Below are 22736 nucleotides of genomic sequence, written 5' to 3'. Positions count from 1 at the left end.
TACGAGGTGCCTCTTCAGAATATTCATTAAACTAGTTTGGGAGATGTACGATGAAGAATTGACTTCGATATCGTATATTTGCGTTTATGGAAGAATAAACGGAAACAGCAGTAAGGACGTTAACGACGTACAGCACGATCGTTTTGGGGTAGGTCCATAATGGCATTGGGTAGTATCACAATGACTGGCCGAACTGGGCTCCATGTTGTCTTTTGCAGAATCACAGGTCAATACTATCGGGGAAAACATCATCGCATCCCTTGTGGTGCCATTTGCACAACGTGCTGGGCAACCTGTCATTGTTCAAGATGATAAACAGAAGCATGCCTCGAAGAATTCGTGCATCTCTGGCCAACAGTGATAGATTTACCCATTTTTGTGACGTCTGCAAAATGCATTTTTCGAATTTGACCCCTGATCTTTTTAACGACCTAGGGCAGCCACCATCTCATCACACGAACCATTAGAACACATTAGATATGATCGCCTACTCACCAACAACACTGATCACATCATTTTCCTGTGCCAAAGCCATATAGATTAGAAGATGCGCCTTGATGATTCCTACTATTCCCTACTTTTTGGGCAGAGTATATTAAATATTAACGTAAACCATTCGTTTGGGAACGGAAACCCTGAATCCCTGAACAGCAGTCCGATATCACGACGGCCTGTAAATAATCAAGTCTAAACCAAAAAATCTGGTGCCTGAAATGTGTTACGTCACCGAGTCTATACACCAAATCCGCTTCAGCTTTCTCGTCTCTTGTAACAAGATTGGGATACTAGGAGACCATTCTCCCCCTGGAATCCCAACAGGGTGGCATATTCTGCGAGTGTATCACGACCTAGCCCTCACATGTTCTAGTAATCTTAATCTATGCCCGCACAAAAAGGCCGTATTGCATTACATTGTACATATTCCACGTTGTTAGATTTGGTTGATTGGTTGGTTTGTTGTTTAACGCCGCACTCTGCAATGTTCCAGCTATATTACGGCGGTCTGTAAATAATCAAGTCTGGACCAGACATTCCAGCGATTAATATCATGAGCATCGATCCACGCAATTTGGATACGATGACATGCATCAACCAAGTCAGCGAGCCTGACCACCCGATCCCGTTAGTCGCCTCTTAAAACAAGCATAGTCGCCTTTTACGGCAAGCATGGGTTGTTGTAGATCTATTCTACCCCGGATCTTCACGGGTCCCACGTTTTAGAAGAGACCGCCTCCGTGGTCTAGTGGTAGAGCGTCCGCCCGGAGAGCGAAAGGTCCGGGGTTCGATCCCCGGCCGCGTCATACCAAAAGACGTTAAAAGATGGTACATGTACTTGTTGTTACCCTGTCTGGCGCTCGGCATTACGGGGCTAAAACAAAGACTGGTCGGCTCGGAGTCAGTATACTGTGTCTGATTGGGGTATTCATGTTAAACTGCGGCATGGTATCTCAGTGAGCAGGCACTTTTAATCGGCATCATTCCGAACTAGTACAAGCAGCCACATAAACACACACACGTACATGCTGTCGCTATATAAGTGCAATAATCTTGGACGCGACGTTAAACACCATTTCACCTCACCTTGTTAAAAGAAACACGGATACCTTGTATTTGTGTTGAACTATGGACCTCGTGGGGTAACGAATAAGCACTGCATGACAATGCAGCGTTGGAAAATGAACAACTTGGCTGAATATACAGAATATGTATGTGCATAATGATTGCAAGTTTGTGTCCTCATCCTATGTGATGCATATGGTCATTTACTTATGTCGTTTAAAAAGTTACTGAGTTGGGTTTAACCTCGGACTTGCCTTTACATGAGTTTGTGACGGATGCCGACGATGGGGCAGAATATGCTCACCTGTTTGTGAGCGCCTGGTAGCATCACTGTTTCACACTAATGCATACAGTAATGTATACTTATAGGCGCAAAATGATGCATATATTGTGTATCTTATTAGATACCTAAGGCTCAAAAGAGGTGATGTGAAATGGGGTCTAACGTCGCCTTCACGAGTATTGCATTTATATAGCGGTGTGCATGCACGTGTGGCTGCTAGTTCTAGTCCGGACTGACGCCGATTTATAGTGCTAGCCCACTGAGATTACCCACTCAGACACAGTATCCTGACTCCGAGCAAACCAGTCCTTGTTTTAACAGCGTCTTAAGGCCGAGCGTCAGTCAGGGTAACCATCTTTTAACGTCTTTTGGTCTGGATCGCCGGGGATCGAACCCCGGACTCTCAGCTCTCCGGGCGGACGCTCTATCACTAGACCACGGAGGCGGTCAAGGCTCAAATGAACATGTACCTCATGTTATATAATATGCAGCATTTTCTTGACACAACAAATGAGACAAATAGAACCTTGGTCCTCAGCATGAAGGGTGAACCAGTTATAATGTAAGGACCGAACCATTTCCTCTTGGGGAACACTTGCTATATTCCGTGTCTTTTGCCGTGTTAAGGGAGGAATGTTATTAAACATATGTGAATAATGGCATTGATGTATCCACGTATTCAATATGATTGTGACAATTATTTGTTGGGTTTTTTAAATAATAATCAATTACAATGTAAATGTACATAAAGATGTGTCGCTTTGTGCGTGTGTGGATAAAATACAATGTCATGGTACATTATTGTTCAGCAATATTGTGTTTTGCCTTGAAAAACAGACTTTTCGATGGTTCGTACAAGGACAAAACAATTGGGTGCGGGATGGGGTTTTGTGTGTGTGTGTGTGTGTGTGTGTGTGTGTGTGTGTGTGTGTGTGTGTGTGTGTGTGTGTGGATACATTACAATGTCAGTGTCAGAACAAGAGATTGGTAGTCAAACCAAGGTGATCAAAAACGAAAGGTCCAAATTAGATCCGCTTTTGATAGATAATGAAGAACATTGAAATCGTCAATGAGTACAAATATATCGGCATCTTTATTGACTCCTAACCTTCGTGGGGTGCGAATACATATTTTATTTACAAAAAGGGCCAGCAAAGACTTTATTTTCTTTGTCGCTTTAGATATTGTAATATTGTTTACACTGTTATGTTCTTGGTGTATCTTTCAGTTTCTGCTGGTATAAACAGCAAATTGTGAAGAAAGCACACAGTCACAAAAGTTTGAATGACAGTTCACATGTCTTAGTTTTCGAAGTATTGTTGTATTCAAGTTTCATTCAATAAACTATTCACCTCAGTAACTAACGACAGACAACACGAGCCCATGACCGTTCGCAGTATCGTACCATGTGTCTTTATTCATAAAGTATACAGAGTAACGTCCCTTGGATCAGTTGACCGGGACACTTACATCGATTCACACAGAGAATCCCGCATCGACATAGTAAATAAAATCACTACAAGTTTGAGCTTTTATCTTCTAATCGTCGACAGTGCATAACGAAAATAAAAACAAACAGGGACAGTCAGTCTTTCGTACTAGTCAGTATTCGTGTCCTTAACAATCAAACCATGTATTATTTTTCCTTGATCTACCACATTTACCGAACATAGGTACCTTTTCAGTTATGCCTCACATGCTTCCCTTTTAAACACTTCTATCAATTTGTGTTGTTTAGTGTTTGGGTTTCGTTTTGTCGTGGTGTTTATGTGTGTGTCCATGTATTTGATTTAAATCATGATCCAGTTTCTTGTTTCTCTGTGCTTTTATGATGTAACCCACATTTCCTTGAGGATAATAAAGTATTATCTTCTTCTTATCTGTTCTGAACAATGTGTCATATCAAGGTTAGACCTGTGTCAAACAGTGCCGTGGAAAAGCCAGACAAAAAATAGTCTAGAAACAAAAGAAAATACTGTATCAATCTGTGTTTCAAGAAAATGTAGCAATAATTCATCTCTGAATGTTTGACATGATTAACTTCATAAAGGCAATTCCAAGAAGGAATCTCAAGTTGGGTCTTTTCAATTGAATCAAATGTACAACAGGTACAGTTTTGACATTTCTGAAATGTGAATGCTACTTATGGAAAGAAAAAAGACCACAGAAGAGAAGCGATGAGAAACAAGAGAAGAGCAGCAGTGAATGATAAATATTTTGTTTGGGTCATCATGTTCATATGGCTATTCTGCAAATATTACTTCAGTTTGTTTATTCTTTATCACTGTTTGGGCACGGATTGCCCAAGTGTCTAAGGCACCACAATTTGCTGTTACATCCCTTGGGTTCGCCCCGATTATGTTTCTAAATTTGTCAGCATCATACACATGCTCGTCGGTTTCATTATGGTGGTAAGTGCGTAAGACCTACATCACTACGGGCTGTCTTCCCACATCAAGCCAACACGCTGTGATATAACTGGAATACTGTTAAAAGCAGTGTTAAACCCAACTCACTCATTTAACACCACATTCAGCAATAGTTCGGTTACGTGACAAGGATTGTTAATAGACAAATCTCAAATCTCGACCAGACAATCCAGTGATTAATGTTATGAACTCGGTCCAGACAAACCGATGATGACTGTTATTGACAATATATCACGTCATTGGAGTACGGTTACATGCGATCAATGAGCCTACTAACTACCTGATCTATTAATTTGGCTTGTATGGCAAGCATAGGTTGCTTGGAACGTTTTTAAGAGATGTCAGTTACTTATGGTTCCAATCATCAACATGGAACAATATATATCTCAAATGTTTGGTATATAACAAGATACACATATGATAAATCCAGTGAACGTGCTGCCCTCTATCTGTAAATACATGTGGCAACAATTTTTTTGGATTGCTACAATCTTTATACATAACTCTGCAGAAACTGAAGCGCCGCTTGATCCCTGGATAAGAACTCAAGGTCGGCAGTCTGGAAGGACCAGATGAGGGTGTCCTTAACAGAAAGTGCACCCCTCCAGATATCAGCGGTGATTGGCAGACAGCGATGAGGAATGTCCTGTTATTTTAGGCCCACCGAGAAGTTGTCAGCCAAGTGGCACAGGGACACACTCAAAACTCTAACTCGTCCTTAGGGCAGTGGTCGAAGTTGGAAAAAGGTCGTGCGTGACCTATATATACTACAAGTTTCTCTATATTTCCCTTATCTGCTGAAGTCTTTATAACTCTTATACATACAGTGGCTATATTTTCATCTATTTGTCAATGTTACTTTGAATTCCACCAAAGGACATCATATTAGGTTTATGTGCTGGATAGCTCTTTAAAATGTTTTTAATAAATATTTGTCACTGATGTTGAAGGTCAAATTTACTCAAGGTCAAACACTAAAAAATGATAACACAAGGAGGGTTGAAGTGTAAGGTCATGGCAGTAGTGAAGGTCATTCATTTAGTGTGTTTTTTCCATTATCAATAAGATGTCTATTTCTTGAGATATTTGTCAAGTATTATGCATGTCGTTGTTATATTATTTAAATACACATATATGAACAGTGGTAACAATTCCCAGTGACCTACTTTCAATGAGTAGCATAAGCCATATCTTCATTGTTACAAATCATTCTGACTTGGGCCATCATAATGGGTTTATTTTCTCGATAGCCCAGACCAAAGGCCCAAGTGAGCACATAGTCGATGACTTTAATACTTTTATTCAGAACAAACTAAAAGTCTGCACATGAAATTTGAGGATATCATCATACTAGAACTTACGTTTGTTCATTACATAAGCTTAACATCGAAAAAGAAATTTATATGTAATTGAAATATTGTCTTCTCCAAAAGTACATGCCCAGAGATATTTATAATAGATATAACTAAAATAACACTGAATATTACTACAGCTATCTGATATCCCCAGGCTAACATTATTTACAAGAAACAAGACATGAATTTGCATCCGGATACCTTCCAGAAACCTTCCGGATATCTTCAGCAATCTTCAATTTTCTTGGTAAGTTTCAAATATTTTAATATGTGGTTCATACTTAATTAAACAAAATGCACCTTCAAGGTGGGAAGGTATCCAGAAGATTTCGGGGAGTTTTCCGGAAACGGAAACCTTTACTTTTTTGGCTGTGTGCAACTTCCTTCAACAGGTTGAACTCGTTTCCATCTTGTTACACGTTCACCTCTATTCAGTTATGCTGTGTATCTTCTCCCCCTTCCTTTGAAACAACCCAGGGTAGCTCAGTGGTCAAAGCGTTCGCTAGTCACACCAAAATCCCGGACTAGATTCCCTACATGGGTACAACGTGTGACACCAATTTCTGGTGTCGCCTGCAGTATATTACTAAAATATTGTTCAACACAACCTGAAAACATTCTCTCTCACTCACTCACAGAAACAACCCAACTTGCGGTCAGCTGTAATGTGCGTACTGCTGAGTGTGTAATAAGCATATGCGTTCTCGGATAGTTTGTTCTGAACTTGCTTGTATTGCCAAGGTGCTAACCTGCAACACTTTAGGTTTTCAAACACAATCAAAGTGGAAGAACTGAAATACTGCTCACCATGTAAGTACCGTTAAACTATATGGCATATTTAAACCCTAGCATCGTGAACACGACAGGAGTATGGAATACGACCCTTTACTTTTAACAAGTAAAGGTATGTGTGTCACATGTATCAGCAAGTTAAAGTTCTATTTCAGTGAGATTAATTCTTTGAGGTCTTCACTCTCAGGATAAGACAGGAAACACCTCATGACGCATTACAAACTTCATGTACGATCAGTGGTGGGTGTATACATACCGACATTATAACGAGTGGTATAATATTCAATTGTAATAAGTATACTGTGCCTCTTGCTGTTCGTTTAATGTTATCATTGTCAGTTTTGTCTTAGTCAGAGTGCATTGATTCTAACTGCTGACCACACAATGCAGAAAATGTATGACCATATTTAAATATCCTATTTAATACTAAATTATTATAGAAAATACCCTTCCACAGCATATAGTCAACACAGAAAGATCTGTGACATTCTCAATACACAAAACCTAGAGTATTATATGTGTGCAGAAATATATTATTAGAAAAGATCTAAAGACAAATAATTGGGCTTCTCAAGACTTTACACATTTCCCTTGTTAGCCGGTGTAAGCCGGAAGTATAGCCATTGGCTGTAACACATCAGTGACATCTTCCTCCTGCGGTGATCGTCTCCAGTATTCATTTGGTTCGAGAGATTTCTTCAATTTCTGAAATGGGTCGATGTCATCAAAAGATATTGGTTAAATATACATAAAAAGTTGGTAATATGTGACAAGCACGCGATCCTTCAGGGAAGAAAATGGGATCAGAAAATGAGTCTCATGTATCCTGACATGGCGCGTTTGTGCGACAGGTGCATAAAACACTCGTAGTTCTAGATAAATATGTGTTTGGTAATTAGAACAACGTTCACATTAAAAAGCATTTTTGACAAAATATTAATTGGTATCAACATTACAAGAGTCCATGAATTGTTCTGCCAAAGTGTTAATTTTATTCATAACTGCTGCACGATCCATATCTCGCCAACTGTTCTAAGTCTACTAACACAGCACGCAAAAACAAACATAAGCTAAACTGACAGAATACATTTACTGCATTGTCATGTCAAGCGGAACAAGAGATTCAGATAGGTTCGAGCGTTTACGCTATGTGTACCTCTTTCATAGTTGCCCCTGGAGTGTTGTAAACCGTCCAGATGAAAACAGTCGGTAATGGCAGGAGTGTCACAAAGGTTATGAGCCATCCAACAGCTGTTGCCCAGGTAGGGTAGATGTAGTCATGGTACTTTGGGGGTCGGTAGGAGTAGAGAGAGTAGCAGAAGATCACCTGGTACAACAGATAGAGTATGACACATAAACACGGTCTGGTTATGCTTTTCAGTCCTAAAACTAGAAACCTAAGAATTGTGTGGATATCTTCATACTTAACTCGTCGCTATTCCTGAACTTGATGTATCTATTCATCACACCTTTTGCTACAAATAATGTGGTGAGTCTTACTCTATGTTACGTGTACATGTATGTGTTAGTCTGAGGGCGTTTCCAATATCAGGGTCAAAGTTACATGACATGCATACATATTTCTGACTAATCAACAAGCAACGAGTGTGTGAGTATTGTTATAAGAATATGGTTCCATCATGCCCTTACAGCTCAGTTGGGGGCACGGGTGGCCCAGTCGTCTAAGGCGCCGCGATTCGCTGTGCAGCGTTGCGTCCCTTGGGCACGCCAGAAACCTATGATTGTGGGTTCGAATCCCGGTTCGCCCTAATTATGTTTCTAGGTTTGTCATACCCGTGCTCGTGGGTTTCACCGAAGTGGTAAACGTCTTAAACCTGCATCACTTCGGGCTTTCCTCCCACATTAAGCTGACACGCCGTGATGTAACTGGAATAATGTTAAAAGCGGCGTTAAACCCAACTCACTCACTCACTCACTCACTCACTACAGCTCAGTGTATGACGTAAACAGGGAACTGTGGAGAAGGATTGGCAAGTTGTCTCTTGGCTTTGTAGATTGGAGGATTTGACAAAGGCCCAAGGTCTACATTTTGGTTATTTATGGATTTCCATGCTATAAAATGGTACTCTTGTACGATGCATAACGATTCATCCGTGGTATGCACGTATCGAAGTATCAGTAGTCAACAATTACGTACAGCTAAAAATAGGGGGCACAGAAACTGGAAAGATATGACCATGACCCAAGGTATTGTCTTTCCCCACATCGCACGGACGTCTTCCTGGAGTCTTTTTGTTCCTGGAAATAATCCATCATCAGTTAACATTCACATATCTCGAGACTTGTATACATATTTTTACAAAATGAAATGATGGTAAGGAGCGCAAAGCAACGACAAGTGTCCACAGAGTGGTTAACTGATTCATATACAGCCTCGTAGACAACACAATAACACTGAAGTCGATTACATGTTTGCGGAATATTCTTCCCTGAAGAAGGAAGCTTGTCCTTGATGTGATAGAATTACTTTTCGTCTTGAATCTAAATGATCGAATGTCGTAGGCTCAGGTGCAAATCTATTATTATTTATTTAGAACTGTAGGTCAGTCTCGTCAGCTACCCAATACTTTGTATCAAAATAGGGATAACTTCAACTTTTCAACTTTTCAATTGTCAACTTTCCCTCATTCCAACAGTATTCTAGCAGCTCCAGACTTTGGTGTCTACATTTCACTAGGTTAGAGGTACAATCGACCATGCTCTATACTAAGATTTAAAGAACACTTTATACCACTCGTTCTCAAGAATTGTTTGATCGGGGTTACAGCAATCTAGGCTATAGTAAATTATTCAAAAGTTTTACCGCTAAACATTTGACTTGCCTTTACATGTGTTTCTGACGGTGCCACCGGTGGCGAAGGGTATCATCACTATTTGATCGTGATTCTTGGACACATTCTTATGTTGTAGTCTGAAACGTACTGTGGATTTTGTGTTTAGCAGTGCTTTCTTATGATTATGGAGATGGTTTTGTCGCTTTCACTTGAAGTCTGAAGTACGATTTAATATAAACGCATTTGGCTGTAGTTGTATAAAGTACTTATTGTACACATTGCAAGTTGACAATCGTGTGCAGAATATAGCGTCAAATGGTTGGAGTTTTCATATTCGCATTCATTTCACAATCATACATTGAAGAAACATGAAATGTTTTGTGGATGGCAACGCTTTTAAAGGTGGCAAACCACAAGGTTGATATGCTCTTACCATAACACCAGCTGACAGCAATGCACTCAAGGATGCCAATCACGAGCGTTGATGTGAAGAAGGTGTACCAGTCAACCAGCGTCACCACGAATATCCCACCCTAAAATATGTAGATTAAGCGACGAGAGATATGATGTTATACCTTGCTGATAGGTGCCTTTTTGAGATACCTAAAAACATTGTTTGATGTCATACATTGATGCATTAAGAACAATACGTCACTAAAGTAACAAATTCAGAGTTATTTTTGTGGGGTGTTACATGTCGAATTCCAAATATTTTACTCAAAAATCCATACGCAAAAGAACTCAGTGTGAAGCAAACAACAAAGAAATGTTGTACCATTAACAATCGCATTATGAAATTAATAAGGTTTATTAATGAATACAAAATGATGCAATTCCAATGGCAGTACACAAGAGAGTGACAGCCCAACATTCAATGTCAGTATAATTACAATGGCAGTATAAAATACAATAGCAGTGGCGATAGCAAAAAGACAAGGTTAATAACATTCGTCCAGCAGCAACAGTGGTCAAGCTTCCTAAAAAGCCCTAGACTGGATATCCAGTGTAAAAAAAATAATCTTTAAAGAACCATTTATCTTGATGTAATGTGAGCCGAGAGAGACACGCACTTTCCCCCTTATATAGTCAAGGTTATGTACAGTGCTGGATTGGTCATATCATATCAATTAACATTTAAAAAAACTATCAAAAAGTAAACAAGCATGAAATACTCATATCCCCCGCCAATATGACATGTCGGGTTGTGTGCAATGCATCAGCTCCTGTGTTTTATGTTTACTGGACCTTTTAGTAATGGCCTAATTGCAACACTAAAAAGGTTATTAATGGTCTTGTTTTGCCATCTGCAGTTTATGATAGAATACGTAACTGTACATGTTACCGGCATGCACTAAGAGGAAATAGGCTGGTTCGGGTGCCACTGTTCATGTTACCGGCATGCACTGAGAGGGAATAGGCTGGTTCGGGTGCCACTGTTCATGTTACTGGCACCCACTGTGAGGATGTAGGCTGGTTCAGGTGCCACTGTTCATGTTACCACCATGCACTGTGATGAAGTAGGCTGGTTCGGGTGCCACTTGTAAATTGTGTTTTCACAATAATTCACCATATACCTTGTCAAAGTCCCTTTGTCAAGTGGTATACATCTTAATTAGGTTATTATGGTAACAGTTCTCAGACAACCCTGTGTAGATGTTTCTGTAGAATATGTAAATGAGTTATGCTCTTGCTAAGGAAACATTCGTAAAAACTCCCACACTATCAAAAGGCATGGTTTTCAAGATCTGCTCCGGAAACGAGGACTACCACCATTTTCAGTCTAAGTCAAAGTCGTTGCCATGGAAACTCGAAAATTAATGTTTTCAAAAATCCCAAACTATCAAAAGGCACCAGTTCACCACTAGACCTATCTATGTGCCAAGTTTTGTGAAGAAGTATTGTACGGTTTTCAAGATCGGCTCCGGAAACGAGTACTACTGCCATTTTCAGTCTAAGTCAAAGTCGTTGAATCAGAGGCACGAAAATATTTCTTTTTTAAATCCCAAACTATCAAAAGGCACCAGTTCAACACTAGACCTATCTATGTGCCAAGTTTGGTGAAGAAATATTGTACGGTTCTCAAGATCTGCTCCGGAAACGAGGATTACTACCATTTTCAGTCTAAGTCAAAGTCGTGGCAGGGGATAATAACCTAACAAACCACTTCTCAGCCGTTAGTAGCAATAGCAAATTCAGCGAGGAATTCAGAAAATAATTAAAAAGAGAAATGAAATTCTCCAAATTACCCAAAGAGGACAACCTTAAAAGTTTTGTCGATATGTAACAACACATAACTAAGGGCGACACTTACTCACTAATTTGAAAGTTAAACGTCCACTTCACCACTTTATATTAATCGTAGACAGGGACAGGGGTAGTAAAAAAATGAAATATGTGAAATAATAAAACCTGTCACATAACAAATATAACCTAGTGGGGGATACACTTTAACCTTACATAAGATAAATAATTCGTTGCCTAACAGATTTGGAATAAGAAATGGTAGAGCATAAGAGTAAAATAGTATTATCAGCTGGCCTTATTTTAATAAAAGACCTACAATAAGAAAGGAGGTTAAATTTAAGTTAAAAATTCGTAGGCAAGAAACTTTGGGCAATACTTAGGATGGGCAGGCGATTGGTTGATAGTCTATGATGTTGGTAAGATGGTAAATAATAGGTGGGGTGGTTGAGTAGGTAACGGGCGAAGTTAATGAAACCAGATTACCTTCAAGAAGTATCTGTGCTTGTTCTAACTCCGATTCTGTTACGAGTGGTTACTTGTGCTTGACAAAGTTTGTAACACTATTTGCCATTACGAACTGTTGATGGTCGAATACGGAGGCAACGTAACACTCGTTTTGCACCAAGGAACATCCAGAAGACCTTAGCATGTGGCGGGAGGGTCTGTCATGATATAGGGTTGTGTTCCCTTCGGCTGCACACTTCCGCTGGTGACAATTCGTGAAAACCTGAATGGCCAATAATACCAAGATGCCGTTCTTCGTCCAGTGGTAGTCCCTCATTTTGACAACCATCCTCTTCAGACAAGACCTGTTTACATGGGCGACAATGCTAGACCAACAGATCTCGGGCAGTTTTGGCTTATTTGCGTCAGGAAGCTATTGTCACTCTTCCTTGGCTGGCCTGTAGTCTAGATCTTAATCCGATTGAGCATCTCTGGGACATTCTTGGCCGGAAAATCAGACATCGTGATCCCCCAGTTCAAAATCTCGCTTGACTTGAAGCCGCACTTCATGAAGAATGGATCCGTTTGCCTCAGAGAAGCATTCAACGACATGTAATGAGTATGAGGCGAAGGGTTGAAGATGTGGTCAATGTCCGTGGATCATACACACGTTACTGACGTTTCTGTCTTGCAATAGACTCTGCACTCCCTAGGGCGTCTATGTGTCACCTGTATAGTCTGCTGATATCATGACAGTTACATGACAAAAAAGGTTTTTCAATGTTTTCTAATCCTTTAATTTCTGGTCTTTTGGAACACAAGATAAACTTGCTTTGGGACAACTTTTGCATCACATGAGGCTTGCATATACGGCTTAAAACAATTGTACATCTCGTTATAATAGTCATCATTAAGTGCCAAAAGTAACAGCTCACAAATATGGTGGGTGGCGCTTAACTTTTGTGCATGTGTATAATTGGTCAGCTGACGTACTTTTATAAACATCGTAATTGCTGACATAGCGAATGTCAAGTTAATCAGAACAGCAGAATAATGATCGGTCAGCTGCCTTTAAAAACAGGCAGGTTGTGTTAAAAAGGGAGAACCGGCAAACCATCGGAGGAGCGCAGTCATAGTAGAAGAGAGGAAAACCAGGGACAAGGAAAGACGAGTACTGACCAGCCAGTAGTGTCAACGTGACTTCGCCGTCTTCCTATGTTCGACTCTGTAACTATTGATCGCCCGGTTCTGTAGTTCAACTGAGTTAATAACGAAACCATTCTTTGCCACCACCACGACTTGTTGTTTGAAGTGCACAGAGGTGGTACAAGTTTGCCGTCTAGTTACTTAGTAATTGTTCTGTCAACCTTATTCCCTGGTCTTGTGCGTGCGTCTCTTAGGAATGAACTGAGCTCCTGGATATTAGTGATATCGTGATCAAAGCATTTTTTACCCAAGTACTTCTACCATGGCATCTTCACGAGCTGAGTGGGTTAGATCGCTGTCTTTGTGTGCTGGCGATTAGGTGCCTCACTCTGGCAACTGTTGGTTCGAATCCCGTACGAGAATCTGTACTTTACTGAGAAAGTGTTATCTTAAATAGAACATGTGTTATATTTGACCACTTTCTAAATGACATTGTGTATTCATATTATCTGGTAGTTGTGAAAATATGGTCCTGGATCTAATGTCGGTGGCGCTGGCAACTGCGTCACCATCCTTGGCTCCATCAGTAAATATAGTTTAATACGTGTCATATGAACTTCTTAACTGATTACATTCTTGTTGATAAATTGGTTGATTTGTTACAGATTTCTTTGGTTGTGTTAATGTTGGGTTTACCTCTGCCATGGCAGAGAAGACAAAAGCCTGACAGGAGAGATAATATCTAAATCAATATTTAGCAGCTGTAATGTATGGTTTAATCCGAATGCCTTGTGTTGAGACCAGCTTAGGTTTCCTGTGAAACAGTCCTTCGTAAAAGGGTTGAAAAACACATCTGTATGCAGGGTTTAATGGGCTAGAATCTAAGTTGGTAATATATTGTAGCGATAATTTCATACGGCGTTGCTTCAAGAAGGTTCATCAGCTTCAACATATACGCCAAGACATAGTATTAGGCCCTGATGGTGAATGAATATAGTTTTTGTAACTTGCTTAACAGGCTCCAGCATATACAGTGGAGCCATTGTCTAATTTGGAGCGAATCAGACACCTATACAAGTAGGGGAGGGTTGTCTCATCACCTCCAAACTTTGTATTAGCGACGACTTTCAACAAATCGAGGGCATTCAGGCATTTAGTTTTAAGATGATTAATACGTGGCTGAAAAGTCAAATGAAGATTGAAAGTTAGTCCTAGGAACTTGGTTTCCTCTACCACCTTGACAGGGTCTTACTAGTGCCTATATTTCCTGCAAAAATGAATGCAATTGGTCATTGCTCTGGGCAATTTTAAGTCATTCTCAAGAGACCATTTTTGGCAAACATGTTAGACATTGCTGCAACTGTCTCTCGATGGTATGAATACATATGCCACAAGAAGATATATTAAAATCATCCATAAAAAGGGAACCATCAATGGAATCATTTAAAATCTATATACTAAACAGAGAGACAGACCAAATGCTGCCTTGTGGAACACTCTGATCATGATTGTAATGGTCAGACAGGATGGGACCCACACAACACTGAAATTGTCGGTCTGTTAGAAACTTGGATATAAATTTACGCAAACGGCCTCTTAACCCCAAATCATGTAGATCTTTTAGATTACCATGCTTCCATTTGGTATCACACGCTTTTTCTAAAAAAAAGAGATGGATACTGCATGTTGTTTATTTACACTGGCATATTTAACAAAAGATTCTAAACGAACCAGATGGTCAATGTTACTTCTATTTTGACGGAAACCACATTGAATGTTCGTGATGAGATTGTTGATTTCAAAATAACACACCAATCGATTATTTACAATTTGTTCCATGGTTTTGCAAACATATCTTGTTAGTTGGTTTGGTTGGTTGGTTTGATGTTTAACGCCGCACACAGCAATATTCCAGCTATATGACGGCGGTCTATAAATAATCGAGTCTGGACCAGACAATCCAGTGATTGACATCATAAGCATCAATCCACGCAATTGGGATACGATGACATGCATCAACCAAGTCAGCTAGCATGACTACCAATTGCCAAGGTGGAGAAGAAAGCAGTCGGAAAGGAGATATATTTTCGAGTTCAATAAATGCAGCAGAATTTAAAGATGCCTAGGGGTGGAATAAGTACTGATTTCTTATTGAAAAGATCCTCATAAAGGGAATCAAAAATACAGTTGTAAGTGGGATTTCATTCATTTGAATATAATTTGGTTATGTATTGTTAAAAAATATTATATTCGGCGCTGTTTAAGAGATTGCTCATCGGCCTCAATGTACTGTCAATTGGAGAGGTTTGGAAAGAACAAAGACAGAATCTTAGTCCTTGATGGTAGACAAAAAGTTTAAGTTTCCTTTTACACGTTCCACCATAGATGATGGAGCCATGGTCGAGTTTAGACCTAATGAGTGATCTGTACACGTGCAGAAGGGTTGACTGGTCCCCTCCCCACTTGGAACTGGAAACAGTATAAAAAGGCAAGATGCTGATAAACAATTATACCTAGGAATTTGGCTTGTTTTACTACTTTCATGGGAATACGAGTTTGATGGAAGTCTTGGTCACAATGTTGTTATTTTTACGACAGATACAATTAGATCTAGATTTAGAAAACATAAAGCCGTTATATTGAGACCATTCATTTATTTTATTGAGAAAAGCTGCAACTGTCTCTCAATCGTGTGCATATTTTTGCCTTGACATATATCGATATATCAAAACCATCAACGAATAACGACCAATCAACAAAGTCATTTAAAACTTTAGATAAACTATAAGTATTTATATTATAGATGCTACCTTGGGGGATACCATGATCTTGATCGTAAAAATCAGACAAGGTGGATCCCACACGTACCTGGAAATGCCTATCTGTTAAAACCTGTGATATTAAATTAGGCAAACGCTCAACCCCATCTCATGAAGATCCTTTAAAACTCCATGTTTCCAGGTCGTGTCGAACGCTTTTTCTAAATCGAAAAATATAGATACAGTGTGTTTATTGATAATAGTATATTTCACAATGATTCTAATCTAACCAAATTGTCAATGGTATTTCTACTTTTTCTAAAATCGCATTGACTATTTGTTTTAAGATTATTTGTTTCTAAGTGCCATATTACTCTGTTATTGACCATTCTTTCCATGCCTAGAAAGCGATATTGGAATCTGAAGGATCAGGGTGGTCCCGGCCAGGTTTTGGTATTGGAATGATAACAACATTCCGCCATCACGAAGGAAAAATTCCCGTTGTCCAGATATTATCAAATATATTTGATAGTTTTTCTGAACAGGAATCAAGTAAATGTTTAAGTACCCTGGAGTGTCATAAAGACGATACTAATAAAAAGTGGATCTCCAACTTGCAGCACCAAGGATACCGGGATGATATACTCAAGCAGAAAAATTAAAAGATCAACTTTTCCACCAGATTGGCCCATGAGCCACCGCCTTCTGGGCAATGGACTCTAGGCAAATTAAATACTTGAAGACAATATACATATCAAATTCAACTACAAATCATTTGGTCAAGGTAAAAAACAAATCATTACAACATTTGGACAAATAATTTCAATGGTTTCACAAACTGGTGCAACACAATATTGATGCACAGGGTTTGGCATGACCAGCCGATTGATAGGACCGGGCCCATCCTACCACCCGTCTAGGCAAAGTAAGGATTGAAGTGGTGTATTGGGCAAAGTAACACTACACCTGGGACCAGTGCCCGCAACCACCGGACTCCCGACATATGCACGCAACCGTCGGCAAACGGGTTGCCCAATTCGGTCGCCGTTTACGACCAACAATGGGATGCTGAGGACACATCCTTGCCTACACCGGGTTCGCTAGGGGTTGTAGTAAGGGGCGACTATGTTTGTTGCAAGAGGCAACTAACGGGAACGGCTGGTCGGGTTTGCTGACTTGGTTGTTCATGTCATCGTATCGCAAATGCGTGATCGATGCTCATGATATCAATCACTTGATCATTTAAAGACCGCCGTCATATGGCTGAAATATTGTTGTGCGGTGCCGTTAAACAACAGACTAGGAAATAAAAGTCTGACAGATTATAGTGATCCTGATTAAAGTATTCCCATAAAAGCCACACTTCTCACACTAATGACAGGAACAATACCATTTCCCAGGAGGCAGATAACATAGATGTGACATGCTGAATACTCATGCCTATGAATGCAGAAAGAGGACAGATCTATTTTAAAATATTCTAGCATCTAGGTGTATTCATTTCGATTATGCGATGTTTGGCCCAAGGTTTCCCATTGGTTGTAAGACTTCAGTACAATCTCCCTCTGGCGCTGATCGTCTCCAGTTTTCATTCGGTACGAGAGATTTCTTCAATTTCTGAAATGTGTCAGGGCAGGTATATGAAACTCTCTTAAGTTCGTCCCAACCAAATGTTTATATAATCGAGTGAGTGAGTTGGGTTTAACGCCGCTTTTAACAGTATTCCAGTTATATCACGGCGTGTCAGCTTATTGTGGGAGAAAAACCCACAGGTCGCAAGCGTTTACCACTTCGGTGAAACCCATGAGCACGGGTATGGTGCTGACAAACCTAAAAACAATAATCGGGGCGAACCGGGATTCGAACCCACATTCATAGGTTTCTGGCGTGCACAAGGGACTCAACTCTGCACAGTAAATCGCGGCGACCTACATGACTTGGCCACCCGTCCCCCATTATATAGTCGAGGCTTTCAGTAAGTTATTCAAAGTGGTTACATGATTTTGTTTCCTCTCTGATTTATCATTCATCATGTAATACACGTAGCATATATTAACCAATATGACTGACATGACGTGAACTGCGCTATCATTTCAACCAGAAAATAATTATATAAGATTCGAGTGTTTCATTTGTGTTTACCTCTTTCATTGTTGCCCCTTGTGAGTTGTAAACCGTCCAGATGAAAACAGTCGGCAACGGCAGGAGTGACGAAACGGATATGAGCCATCCAACGGCTGTCGCCCAGGTGGGGTAGATGTAGTCGCCGTATTTCGGGGGTCGGTAGGAATAGGAGTAGCAGCAGATCACCTGGTAAAACAGTTGGAGTATAACGTACACACATGCCCTCGCCTGCGCACACAGTCCTTAGTATCTTAAGCCTTTTGTATGAGCCTAGTAACCGAAACTCGTGTGCGGTCATCACCAATATTTTACTCTGCTTCAGCAATGCACCTCACCAAGAAACATAGGATGAGGATCGAACCCTGTTGGATTACAGGTATAATGGGTCCCACGCAACCTGAGCTTCTCACCAGATAGATCGATACGATAGGCTTGGTGACTTGATTGACTGTGTATCATGTGATAATAATATCAGTCGAAGATGTTTTTGCATCTATTCCATATTTATATGTATTATGTTGTTGAAATAATTTTGTACCTCTGATGCCGCTGATTGCGGCCTGACTGTAAACAAAAGTAAAGTTCAGTCTCAATTAATTAAAGGCTGTTGGGTGGGACAAAAGAAATATGTGGAAAAGGCTGCATGGTACCTGATTGACATTTGCATTGTGGGTAGTGATTAGGTTCGTGTTTTTTTTTGTTGGAATAATGTTCAATTATAGGGAAGTGTTGCAGAATCTGGACTTGGCACCTCATGATGTAAATTCCACTACTTGTGGCTGCCAAGACTCAGCATAATGCTTCCAACCTGTAGGCCATTTTTCTCACAGTACATCAGCCACCAATTCTTGTCCCAAGAGGCGACTAACAGGATCGGGTGGTCAGGCTCGCTGACTTAGTTGATGCATGTCATCATATTCAAATACGGACCAAAATATCGTGACCAGCCTCCTACAAATTGGGATCACAACATAAAATCATTATGGATGCTGTCAAAGTATATGCCAATAAACGGGGCAAAAGAGAAGAGGAAACTGTTGAATATTTTTCAGAGTGGGTTAAGTCAGTGCGTGATTCGCTGTGCAGAGTTGCGTCCCTTGGGCACGCCAGAAACCTATGATTGTGGGTTCGAGTCCCGGTTCTCCCCGATTATGTTTCTAGGTTTGTCAGCACCATACCCGTGCTCGTGGGTTTCACCGAAGTGGTAAAAGTCCGAGGCCTGCATCACTTCGGGCTTCCTCCAACATTAAGCTGACACGCCGCGATATAACTGGAATACTGTTAAAAGCGGCGTTAAACCCAACTCACTCACTCACTAAAACCTGAAGACATGTCTTTCCTCTTTTGTACTGGATTCCAAATGTTCATAAAAATCCGTACAAAGAGTGAGTGAGTGAGTTGGGTTTAACGCCGCTTTTCCGTACAAAGAGAGATATATAGCTGGGTCCAGCAAATACACCACCAAATCCCTGTCTCAACGATTAACAATAGTTCTTAATACAATCAAGGGAGGACTTTCTTTATATTCACAGAATTCATATTCAAAGAGACAAGTGGAATTAGCACATGTGGATTCTCAAAAACTCAAGGATTTGCTTGACTTTGTACAATCTCAGAAAGAACCAGATTCAATGCTGTTTTTGTCAGGTGAACAATTGACTTGACTTTGCATGTGTTTGTTACAAGTGCCACTGGTGGGGCACGATACGCTCAACTTTTCGTAAAACCCTAATATTATTACTATTTGATAGTGATTCATAAGCACATGCTCATGGTATAGTCGTAATCGTACAGTCGACTTTTAGCAGAGATTTCTTATGAATATGGAAAGGGTTTTATCGCTATTATTTGTTAAATGTCACACACTCACTCACTCACTCACTCACTCACTCACTCACATATCAAAAATTGATTGTTAAATGACAATATTGTACTTTGCCTAACAATTGCGAGTATTGACGTTTCAGTAGGCATGATGGTTTTAACTACTTACAACTAGAAAAAGGGGGCACACAAACTTGAAACTTATGACCATAGCCCGAGGTATCCTCTTTCCCCACATGGTAAGGGCGTCCTCGTGAAGCCTCTTGGTTCCTGAAATGTAAGTCATCCACGTGTCCTTATTATGGCTAGCATACATATATAATTGCAAATAGTAACTGATGGACACATCTCTCTTGAAGAAATGTTAGAATATTGACTTTCTCTCAAAGTAATTGTTTGTTGACATTGGTCGTTCCTGATTATGAACATGTCCTTCACAAAATTCGGAACCATACCCTGTGTCATCCTCGAGATGACCATCGGGAATTTGTAGCTACTAAACTCTGGAATATGTCTCTTGGTGTTTTAAAGATAACCATGGAACTATGTCCAAGTGTAATAGGGAAATGTGCCCTGGCTTAATAATAATTGCTTTGTTATGTAATAAACACTTAGTCTTGAGTCTGTCTCACTAAATTTCTTTTTTTTGTCATCCGACATCCTTCGTCTCACATGTGAATGGAACATTGTCAGTATGCTCTGCTTTGCCTTTCCCAAAAATGTCAATAAAATGGACTGGCCAGGACACATAGGAAGAGACGGCTGGAGAGAGTGTATGGTGTGTCGACGTTGACAGTCTGTCTCTGGTTTGGAATGGAGGTCTTTGAGTGATATTAATAGTTGGTTACTTATTTGAAAATAAACGCATTTGGCATCAGCTGCATGAGGTACGTTTTGTACTCATAAGTTGAACATCGTACTAGTTTATGACGTCAAATGTTTAAGAGTGTTTGTGTCACAATAAAAAATGAAGTGCAAAACAGAATGAAAGTTCGAAATACAAAGTTAAGGCCATGCATATGGTGCAGCGTGTGAAGCAACTATTCTAGAAGACAGGTGGCAAGTTACAATGTTGATGCACTCTTACCATAGCACCAGCCCACAACGATGCACTCAAGGATGCCAAACACGGCCGTTGATGGGAAGAATGTGTACCAGTCAACCAGCGTCACCACGAATATACCACCCTTCAATGTGTTGATTACATAATGTCAGAATATTCATTGAAGAAGATCTCAGAGATTTCTAAAGCTGAAATAACAATTATCTATGAAATGATTAAGTCGTACCTATTGTTATGAGATGATTTCCAGATTGAAACGCAAAGGCTAACCCAGAAATCAATTTGTACAGAAATGAATTGTGAAATCAGCCGCACAAGATCAATGAATATTTGACAAATTATTTTGAAAGACGCACTTTTAGGTTTTCAATCACAAAATAAAATGCAATGGTTCAAAAACGTGGAATTCGAAGCAGCATTAATTAACAGACCCAATAACATATGTCCAGAATGAGTCACTGTTGAATGTCTTGAAATAAAAAATTCCCCATGAATTCTTGAATCTGTAAAAAGTGTTCGTAGCTGGTACGTCTACGCTGGGAAAGAAAATCAGACACGTTAGGTAGTAGAAGGCTTGGAAGTTCTTTTAGAAACCAAAGGGTGGTAACTTCCGCGGCCACTGCCAACGCTCTCATTCATTTCATTGTCACATAAGTCTACTGTCACACCACACTATGTCTTTTTTGTTTTAAAGATGAAGTCAGATGAAATGGAGTTTAACGTTCATGCAAACATTAAGCGGTAGGATCCTTTCGTCACGACAGTCACTCTTAGCTAGTTAGTTGTTATTCTTCTCGTTGATATGTATTGTATTTCATGTAACAAACCCCCATTACACAAACTCATTGTACCCTATTGATATATCTTTTACAACCGTATGTCACAAAACTTTGCCGATTTTCTTTGTGAGGATTAAATCATATCTTTTACTTTATTTTAACAAATAACGGATATTATGTTGTATGTTCGGATTTTATCAACAACAAAAGTTGTGCCTGAAAATTATTGAAAAACAAATAATGAAGGTTCATACCTTAAAAAAACAAGATTTCAATCTCATAATATTAATAAAACAATATCTGGTATTCTAGCTGCAGCTGAAAGATTATCTCATCTCAATACAATATCACACACACACACGCACGCGCACACACACACACACACACACACACACACACACACACACACCGAATTATCAAATGGTAGATCCATAAGAAAATTTTACTTGAAGCAGTTGTAAGATTATTGGCAGGTTCATCTGATAATCACAAAAATATTAATGTCTCGAGTCTGACCCTAAAAACTGCCCATGTGTTGATGAAAGGGTCTAACTATAAATCATCATAACGTAATGTTAACAAAGACATGTTCATCTGTACCCTGGAATATATATATCAGACCCACATTGCATATTCAATGTTTCCGCTGCAATAAAAAAAAGATGTGTTCATCGTTACCTGTGACGTATATATCAGACCAAACAGGAAGAGACTGAGGAGCACAGCACCGATGGTGAGCCAGTGTCGCTTCATCAGTTGGGGAAACATATCCTCCAAGGCAGCGATGACTATTTCCACACACGGTACCTGAATAGATGCACATGTTTCACCACGTGCCAGTCTTTGCAGTTGAATAGTTACCGCGTCTAAGTTAGAACCCTCAAAGTGGGGCTTTTTTAAAGGCATGTGCCACACTGCTGTATTAAACGAGCATGGTATGGTGCTACAAGGCCGAGGTTCATACTGGGGATTCGAACCCACAAAAAGTGGAACATTACATGGAACAGAGTGTGGCGCCTTGGACCACTGTGTCACCAGTAACTTCCTTTGATTAGAGTGAGTGAGTGAGTGAGTGAGTATGGTTTTATGCCGCTTCTAGCAATACCTTTGATTTGAGGCTAAGAGAATTATGAAATACA

General features: G+C 39.9%; 1 protein-coding gene across 1 annotated transcript in view; it reads right to left on the bottom strand.

Annotated features, from left to right (window-relative positions):
• Positions 1–7013: 7013 nt before the first annotated feature.
• LOC139465163 (sodium- and chloride-dependent glycine transporter 1-like) overlaps positions 7014–22736 on the bottom strand; it is a 50641-nt gene continuing 34918 nt past the window's right edge. Inside the window, exons 9-13 of the mRNA XM_071246853.1 lie at positions 22276–22404; positions 20843–20942; positions 8578–8678; positions 7576–7746; positions 7014–7124 (exon numbers count right to left, since the gene is read on the bottom strand). Coding sequence (XP_071102954.1) covers positions 7014–7124; positions 7576–7746; positions 8578–8678; positions 20843–20942; positions 22276–22404 — 612 coding nt within the window. The remainder of the gene's footprint in view (positions 7125–7575; positions 7747–8577; positions 8679–20842; positions 20943–22275; positions 22405–22736) is intronic.

The sequence above is a fragment of the Haliotis cracherodii genome, unplaced genomic scaffold (genome assembly GCF_022045235.1).
Source record: "Haliotis cracherodii isolate W230 unplaced genomic scaffold, xgHalCrac1.p SCAF_17, whole genome shotgun sequence".
NCBI classification, from domain to species: Eukaryota; Metazoa; Mollusca; class Gastropoda; order Lepetellida; family Haliotidae; genus Haliotis; species Haliotis cracherodii.
The sequence above is the reverse complement of the archived record's forward strand: the minus strand, read 5'-3'. Positions and strand labels throughout refer to the sequence as shown.